A 9738-nucleotide genomic window follows, 5' to 3' on the forward strand; every position below is an offset into this window, starting at 1 on the left:
AGTAAACTTACAACTCCCAGAGAACTACAGGCCAGAGCTAAGAACTTGAGCCATTCAATTTCTTCAGTAAAACGCCCAACATTCATAACGCTCTCAAACAAATCTGAAGGGAGATTGAGCACCTTCCACATCTGGGCTAGCTCATCTACATGGACTATCAGCCTTCCACCCACCTAGAAAGAAATAATGAATAACAGTATCCATTCTAAGAGAAGAAGCAATTGCATATTTTTCTGTCTTTTTACAAGTCTGGTTATTTTTATGAGCTTCAATTTCTATCTTAAGAGTTTCAGAGCCAACAAACATTTTATTAACTCTGTAGAACAGAAAAGCACTCGTATAACTGATATGTAACTGAGCAGGTTTGCATACCTGTGCAACCCTAGATATGTTCTTATAAGGAACATGCTGTTTTCTAGGTCTCTAGTTATCACTGAATTAAATTATACAGTTTCTAATAGTCTTAAGGACTGTTGTACAAAGTTAGCATTAAGGACCATGTTATCTTGCAACTAGAAGAAGAAGAGATTGGATTTATACCCCGTCCTTCACTCGGAGTCTCGGAGCAGCCTACAAACTCCTCCCCCTCCCCACAACAGACACCCTGTGAGGGAGGTGGGGCTGAGAGAGCTCTTTCGAGAACTGCCCTTTCAAGGACAGCTCTTGTCAGAACTATGGCTTGCCCAAGGTCATCCAGCCAGGTGCAAGTGGAGGAGTGGGGAATCAAACCCAGTTCTCCCAGATTAGAGTCCACGCACTTAACCATTACACCAAACTGGCTCTTTTAGTACTTCTCAAAAAAGAGATAGAGTTGGAAGGAACCTCCAGGGTCATCAACTCCCTGGACAATGCAAGAAATTCACAAATACCTCCCCCTCCACTCCTGCAGTGACCACTATTCCATGCCCAGAAGATGACAAAAAAAAAAACCAACACTACAGGATCCCTGGCCAAACCGGCCTGGAGAAAAATTGCTTCCTGACCCCAAAGTGGCAATCAGCATTTCCCTGGGGGTGTAAGAAAGGGCCAAAATTAGGGCTTTCTTAGTGGAGGGATGGGTAGAAGATCACTGCATATAGGGTAACTCATCGAAACACAGGCAGATGTAAATGTCTGATGCAAGGCTGGAGCCTTGATGATAGGCTGCCAAACAGCACTAACCCAACTCAGACCTTCTGAAATGTATAGTCCCAGGTTGGCCTCTATGATCTCCCTTGAACTGACTTGACTTCAACTAGGGTAAAGATGCTGAATGCACATGTACTCGCTGCAGCTGAACCAGGGATTTGTTTTTCCATTGTTTCTTATTGTGTCTCCCATATGGATACAGCGGGATGGGGCCTGAACTGACTAAATATTTGGGGGACCTCTTCACTGTCCTACTGAATACTAAGAAAATGCTTTACCCGGGCCAGCTTTTGGGGTGGGGAGTGGAGGTATTGTAAATATTGTTGTTGTAAATAAAGTATGTCCTAGCACCTTAAAGTAGTACTCTGATTCTAATTCAAGTTCTGATTTTGGAGAATGTACTGCTAGGATTTTTAAAAACTATTATTAATTTATTTGAATGATTATTTATTTATTTATTTATTACTTTAACTTTTACCCCGGTTTCCATAAAACTGCTAAGCAATATACATTTTACAAATGATACAATACAATAAATCATTTAAAACATACAATAAATCATTTAAAACACAGACAAATCAATGTAAAACATAACTTCGATGGCGATGAAAGTAAAGTGCAATTTAAGGACACGTTCAGTGGTGCCGCCGCGCTAAGTCGTGTTGGATCAGAGTTCACACAGGGCGCTGCTGGTAAGATGGCTCTCCTAACGGAATGCCTGCCTAAAAAGCTCTGTTTTCATGGCCCTGCGGAACTGTGACAGGTCCCGCAGGGCCCTGATCTCAGCAGGACGCTATGGGCAGCCAGTGCAGAGTCTTAAGCACAGGCTGGATGTGCTCCCACCTGGGGAGGCCCATCAACAGCCTGGCTGCCGCATTCTGCAACAGCTGCAGCTTCCGGAGTTGCACCAAGGGCAGCCCCATGTAGAGAGCATTGCAGTAGTCCAACCTCGAGGTGACCATAGCATGGATCACTGCAGCCAGATCATTGCATTCGAGGAAGGGAACCAACTGCCCCAAGGGCAGCCCCATGTAGAGAGCATTGCAGTAGTCCAACCTTGAGGTGACCATAGTATGGATCACTGCAGCCAGATCATTGCATTTGAGGAACCAACTGCCTAATCAGCCGAAGATGGTAAAAGGCTGCCTTGGCAGCGGCTGCTACCAGGGCCTCCATTGTTAAGGAAGCATCCAGGAGCACTCTCAAGATCCTGACTCTCAGCGCTGGCACCAACGGCGCCCCACCGAAGGCTGGGTGTGGGATCCCTTCCCCCTTACCGCTCCGATTCAGGCACAGGACCTCCGTCTTCGTCGGATTCAATTTCAATCGACTCAGTCTAAGCTATCCAGCCACGTCCTGTAACGCCCAGTTGAGATCTTCTGGGGTAGAGTCAGACTGACCACCCAACATCAGATAGAGCTGGGTGTTATCTGCATATTGGTGACAACCCAGCCCATGCCTCCTGGCAATCTGGGCAAGGGGGCACATATAGATGTTGAATAACGTAGTGGAGAGCACAGCCCCTTGGGCCACACCACACACTAGTGGGTGCCTTCGGGACTGCTGCTCCCCGATGGCCACCCTTTGTCCCCGACCTTGGAGAAAGGAGACAAGCAATTGCAAGGCAAGCCCCTGAATTCCAATGTGGCCGAGGCAGTGGGCGAGCAGCTGATGATCGACCGTGTCAAACACCGCTGACAGGTCTAACAACAGCAGCACCGCTCCAATCCAGATGTTTCCGGAGGTCATCCGTGAGGGCGACCAGTGCTGTCTCCGTCCCATGACCCAGGTGAAAACCAGACTGGAAAGGATCTAGCATGGAAGTGTCATCCAGAAAGCTCTGCGACTGTATTGCCACCGCTCTCTCAATTAACTTGCCCAAATAAGGCAAGTTGGAAACCGGCCGGTAGTTGGCCAATTCGGCCGGATCCAGAGATGGCTTTTTAAGGAGGGGGCGGACCATCGCTTCCTTGAGAGCCCCTGGGAACAGCCCCTTAGAGAGGGACTCGTTGATAATATCCCTGAGAGCGCCTCGAAACCCCTCATGGCCAGCTTTAATTAGCCAGGAGGGGCACGGATCAAGGCTGTATGTGGTTGGGCGTACAGTTGAGATCAATCTGTCAACTTCCTCTAGGCTGAGTGGACTGAAATAATCCAGAATGGGACCAGAAGACGTGCATGGAGCCTCGAGTTCACTCACTGTCTCAACTGTGGCGGGGAGGTCGCTGCGGAGCACCAAGACTTTATCTGCAAAATAGCTCGCAAAAGCCTCACAGCCAATATCCAATTCCCTAGTGTTTTGTCTGCCCTGTGGCAGAGCCATTAAAGACTGAATTGTTCTAAGCAATTGTGCTGGGCGTGAGCTAGCAGACGCAATTGAGGCTGCGGAAGAACTCCCTCTTCGCAGCTCTGACTGCCACCTCATAGGATTTCATAAACGTCCTATAAGATGCTCTTGTTGCTTTGTCATGAGCACACTGCCACTGTCTCTCGAGCCGTCTATGCCTTTGCTTCATCAGCCTCAGCTCCTGGGTGTACCAGGGAGCCAGCCTAGTGCGCGGGCGCAGAGGGTGTCTGGGAGCAATCTCGTCGATGGCTGTTGAAAGTTGGGCTTGCCAGTCCTCGACTAGCTCCTCTGGTGAGCTGCCGGGGGCATAGGATCCTGCAGAGCCATCTGAAGCTGCACTGGGTCCATTTGGCTCCAAGGGCGAGCTAAAATATGCTCGCCGCCCAAACATGGTTGGGGTGACACATTCACTCAAGCCCTCAGGGCATGGTGGTCTGACCATGGAAATGCTGTAGCAGTAATCTGGTCCACTGTAACCCCTGCCATGAGGATCAGATCAAGCGTGAACCCAGCTCAGTGAGTGGGGGCCGTTATGTATTGTGAGAGTCCCAGCACCGCCATGGACGATACCAGGTCAGTCACCTGTGCAGAAGCCGCATCGTTGGCATGGACATTGAAGTCACCCAGGACTATTGGTCTAGGGTGCTCCAACACCTAGCCCAACACAGCCTCCACCAGGGACAGCAGGCTGTCAAGCGGTGCATTGGGTGGTCGGTACACCAACCAAACAGCCAAACTCTCCCCAGCTTCCCACACAAAGCCGGCACACTCAATGCCTGTGAGCCTCGGCACCGGGAGCGCCCTGAAGGAGTAAGCCTCCCGAATGAGCAAAGCCACTCCTCCCCCCTGCCTCATTGTCCGGGATTAGTGAAGGACCGAGAACCCAGGCGGAGCTAGCTGGGAGAGTGCTACTGTCTCCCCGTCTCGCACCCAGGTCTTGGTCACGCATGCCAGGTCCACATCCTGTTCAAGCAGAAAGTCCCGAAGGACTGTGGTCTTATTATTTATGGACCTGGCGTTGCACAGCACCAATGTTGGAGTGGGGTTTCTGGTCCTTGCCCCACTGCCTGCCTCCAACACTTGCAAATATTGGTGTGGATATATATTCTTGAGAAAAAATGTCCAGCAGTATTGACTGCTAGGATGTTTCAAACAAAATCTGTGCACTGTTTTTTTGTAGTTACTGTTATGTCCTTTGACTTGACCTAGATGTGACTTTTTAAAATGGGTCAGTTGGGTTTACCTGACTTGATTCTCATTCCCTGCAATCAGGTGGCAGCTGTGGGGAACTAATTTCCCAAGAGCTGCAGGGCCCAGTTCAGATTGGAACCATAACATGAGTGGAAGAGAGTGGGGGTGTCAAACATGTGGCCTGGGGGCCGGATCAGGCCCCTGGAGGGCTTCTATCAGGCCCGCAGTGGAACTGGCTGTCTTCTGCTTCTTCTTCCAGTTCTGTTGCTGCTGTGTCATCATAGGTTTGCAGCTTACAGATACACACCTGAACAGCACACTCAAGATTGCAACAGCACAGACATATTGATGCAGTAATTCAGAGCAAGAGGTGTCAGTTATCAGACATAAATAAACAAAATATTGCACAGAGTGCTAATGTTTTAAGCATGTTTTTGTTTTAAGTAAAAAAACACAAACCTTTGTGTCTGTGTCCTTTATAAAGTTTTTGTCTCTGCTACCTTGCATTACATTTTATGACACACCTGGCCCCGCCCAACAAGGTCTCATTTATGTCAGACCCGGCCCTCATAACAAATGAGTCCGACACCCCTGGAATAGAGGGTTCCGCTTTCCTCTGTGCCATTTTCTTAATCTGAAATGGCCCCAGAGGATCTTATTTGCCCTCTTGGGGGGAGGGGCTGTACACTTTGGGGACTATTTTGGATCAAGAAAATGGTTGTATGTGGGGGGGGGGGAGTCTGAAGTCCCGTCTCTCTCTGTACTGAGGTTCCATTCTGAATCGGCCCTCTGTGGTACTTTGAGTTCCCCACAGCTGATTTCTACTTTGGGAATGAGCGTTGGATCCCAGCCTGGCCTGTTTAAAAAAAATGTAATATCTGATAGATAAGCATATGGAGCAGAGGTCCATCAGTGGCTATTAGCCACAAGGGACTCTGGGGCAAGTGATGCTCTGTCTTCTTGGTGCTTGGGGGGGGGGCAACAGTGGGAGGGCTTCTAATGTCCTGGCCCCACTGGTGGACCTCCTGATGGCACCTGGTATTTCTGGCCACTGTGTGACACAGTGTTGGGCTGGATGGGCCTTTGGCCTGATCCAACATTATGTTCTTATGTTCTTATGATTTGAGTCTAAAAGACTATAAAGCCGTGCCTGCTACAATAAAATAATTATCTGGTGTGTTTCAAATTCAGCTTCTTCTATCCTTCAGCATGACTGTCTTAAAATGAAGCTTGTGAGTCCATACTGTCTGTCTGTACAGTTTGAAAGCATTTTACCATCTTGCTTGGTACTCCTAGGTTGGTACTCCTAAGAGACTGGCTGCTGCTCCTCTTTTCTAAAGTTGGTAAGCAATTCTTTGTGCATATTCCAATTCTAAAGAAATATTGATAAACCAAGCAAATGTTTTAGATATTATTTTGCTATGTAGTGCTTTGGCAGTAGTCGTGTGACTTTTCTCCAGTGACCAACTTGTAGAAATGTATTCAGAGATTGGGGTAGGGAGTTTAACGAATAAAATAACTTAGCATATTTAAAAGTATAACTGTGCCTTCATTTTTGACAAGCAAAATTGCAAATACACCCAGTACTAAAGCAACATAGAGCTTCAAGCTGTTGCACCCTATCCTACTTTAGTACATTTCTCCCATTCTGGGGGGGGGGGATAGTTTATTTATTTATTTATTATTGCATTTCTATCCCACCCTCCCCGCAAACGGGCTCAGGGCGGCTCACAAACAAGGGCAACCATGTGCTAATGTAAAACATTCAAAACAGAATAAAAACAAACGTAATGAACAATAATAAAAGTGCTTGGTGATGTTCATCTTTCAGATCGAATCAAGATGGTGACCTATAGTTGTGGTTCAGTGCTCCCCAAAATGTCCCAATTATTCCATTGGGAAAAGTGGATGTTCTATATTTTGTGAGTGTACAACCTTGTTTTTAAACTTATTTTACTCATTTCAAAGAACAATATTTATTAGGAGTCCCCCACCCCACCCCCAGTGCTCCCTGAAATTTTTCAGGTTTTCTGCTGGACATTTGTTTTAGAAAATGCTCAGAAAAAATGGGGAGAAACTGTTCCCTCCCTCCTGATTCCCCCCCCCATATCTTCACACCTATAAATGTATCTCTCTGTATTCATCGCACCAAGTGAGTAAAGAAACTAAAAGCATGAATCATGTCCAAAAATGCAGCTATTGTCGTTTCACTAGTGATATAAAATAATTGATAACTATGCATAAAAACACTCAACCTCATGTACTTGCCCCAAAATGGAAAGGAGATGTTTCTTACTCTCTGGTGTAAGACCTTCAAGAGCTCTGGAGTAAGCTCTGCCCAGTTTGATAATTGGACCCTTTCTGCTCGATCTCTTACTGGAGGAGCCTCTCCACGGGCCATGGCACCAAAATAACTGGACAGAAAGACAAAACAGGGTCTTGTGTTTTTACCAACAGCTTGTAACTGGTGAATATGACAATTGCTTAACAATTTGAATACAGTTGATTCTATTTACAAAATATGTAGACCACAAATCAAAGTTCCTAAGTGGGTCATAATAAAACTCATAAAAATGCATGACATAATGGGATGATCGTATGCATGCAATCTTGAGCTCCTTGGAGAAATACGAACGATAGAAACGTGCTAATTAAAACCACATCTTGAAAAATAAACCATAAAAGATAAAATAACAACAGATAAAGATAAAAATAACAGATGTTTCAAAAAAATCTTTTAACAAAAAGGCCTTATCCTTTTTTCGCTCAAATACTCTTGCTTTCAACAATTACTTACTGAGCTGTCGGTTTACATGGTACAAGCAAGCAACACCAACCTTTTTCAAATATGTAATCTACTATTAACAGCCCAGTATGATGTAGCTTTGATCTCAGAACCATCTCCAATGCTACAATTTGCACAAAAACGCATTTATATGTCTCCTGTTGTATTGCTGGATTTAAACCCAAATGTATTCATCTGTCTGGCATGACTATGCCCATTTGCTACTGTCATTCTTGGGACAACCATACTTGCCACATGAGCAAACATGGTTTATAGGTAATTCAGATAGTATTGTTTTGTACTGTAGTGGATAAGAGAATTAGGCACATTTTCCCACTCCCATTTGATTTCTTTGTGCAAGTCTCACGGTCCCATACTAAGCAGAATGATATCCTTCTAAGCCACATTGAATTGAATAGATTTAGAAGGGTGTAATTCTGCTTAAGATAGCACTAACAGTCTCTTAGACTAACCTGTCTCACAAGACTGTTAAGTTTAAGCACTATTCTGCACTTTTAACTAAGGACAGAAAATACTTTGATGTAAGAAACAGACTGTCTGTCAAATCCTTCTGGTTGAAATTGAAAACAGTTGCTTGTGTTAAGAGTTCTGACCACTGAACCTGTGACAGTGAAGTTACTCATAGCATGAGCAGCTCCCTCATGGAAACAAACAGTACCTTTGAGGCTGTGGCCACTGAATTGGTCAGATGTTTAAATTTAAGTATACTTGGTCATGACTGCTTCTCTAACTATTCCTAATTGCACTTAGGTAAAGGTTACCTTGCTCGAAAGCCAGTCGAATCTGACTCTAGGGTTGCGGTGCTCATCTCCGTTTCAAAGCTGAAGAGCCAGCGCTGTCCGAAGACATTTCTGTGGTCATGTGGCCGGCATGACTAAACACCAAGGCGCACGGAACGCTGTTACCTTCCCACTTAAGTGGTACCTATTTATCTACTTGCAATTTCTTGCTTTCGAACGGCTAGGTTGGCAGGAGCTGGAACTAGAGACAGGAGCTCATTCCGCCATGCGGCAACTCAGGTCTCAAACTGCTGAACTACCGACCTTCCACAGCCTGCAGTTTAGCTTCTTAACCACTTGAGCCACCGCAGCTCTTATAAACTTATAACAGATAAAGGAACATTTCATGGGTTTTTAAAAAATGATTTATATACTTGTATGTGTCATCTCTGCTGTGACCCAGATGGCCAAAGCTAGCCTGATCTCGTTAGATCTAGGAAGCTGAGCAGGGTCAGCCCTGGTTAGTATTTACTCTTTGGATAGGAGGCCACTAAGAAAGTCCAGGGTCGTTATGCAGCGGCAGGCCATGGCAAACCACCTCTGAATGTCTGTGGTCTTGAAAACCCCATGGGGTCACCACAAGTCAGCTTTGACGTGACACCACTTTCTACCACTGCGAGTCAACTGTGACTTGACAGCCAAAAGAAAAAGTATGAGCTAGGGATGCCAGCCTCCAGGTGGGATCTGGGGATCTCCTGGAATCACAGCTCATCTCTAGGCAAAAGATCAGTTCCCCTGGAGAAGATGGACACTTGGGAGGGTGGAATCTATGGCATTGTACCCCACTGAAGTCCCTGTCCTCCCAGCTCCATCACCAAATATCCCGGAGGTTCCCAGCCTGGATCAGGCAACCCTCCCGTCCCTCGCCGGTGGCCAGGGGGACCTGGCAACCTGAGTGTGAGCAGTCACAAATGTTATCATCAGGTCTCTTTTTGTAGAAAAAGCCCAGCAGGAACTCATTAGCATAATAGGCCACACCCAACAGCAGGAACCATTAGCATATTAGGCCACACCCCTGACAGCACTGCTTATTAGCACATTAGGCCACACCCCCATGTTACCAGAAGTGTGGTCATCCAGCCACACCCACCTTTCTTATTCTGTTTACCTTGTTTGTTGTCAAAACCCAGGGCTTTTTTTGGAGCAGGAACTCCTTTGCATGTTAGGCCACACACCCCTAAAGTAGCCAATCCTAATGAGTTTCTGCTGTTGGGTGTGGCCTATTATGCTAATGAGTTCCTGCTGGGCGTGGCCAACTCGGGAGCTAGACGGAACTCCATTCCTGTGCGTTCCTGCCCAAAAATAGCCCTGGTTATCATAACCTTGGGACATCATTGTTTACATTCGAGATAATGCTCCAAATAATTTCTGCTACATGTATCCCAATGGTTATGACAATCAGAAAGCTACATGGGCACGACGTGTGTCCCTAAAAAAAAATCAATGTAGTAACATTTAAAAATGAAGGCTGGGCTGACTGACTCTTT

At 46.1% G+C, this 9738-nt stretch overlaps 1 protein-coding gene across 1 annotated transcript in view; it reads right to left on the reverse strand.

The window, feature by feature from the left end:
- The window catches only part of ROPN1 (rhophilin associated tail protein 1), a 22720-nt gene that overhangs the window by 10300 nt on the left and 2682 nt on the right, over positions 1–9738 (reverse strand). Inside the window, exons 2-3 of the mRNA XM_015414074.1 lie at positions 6963–7080; positions 12–173 (exon numbers count right to left, since the gene is read on the reverse strand). Of these exons, the coding sequence (XP_015269560.1) occupies positions 12–173; positions 6963–7080 (280 nt within the window). The remainder of the gene's footprint in view (positions 1–11; positions 174–6962; positions 7081–9738) is intronic.

This window comes from Gekko japonicus, unplaced genomic scaffold (genome assembly GCF_001447785.1).
Source record: "Gekko japonicus isolate JY-2015 unplaced genomic scaffold, Gekko_japonicus_V1.1 scaffold3494, whole genome shotgun sequence".
Lineage (NCBI taxonomy): Eukaryota > Metazoa > Chordata > Lepidosauria > Squamata > Gekkonidae > Gekko > Gekko japonicus.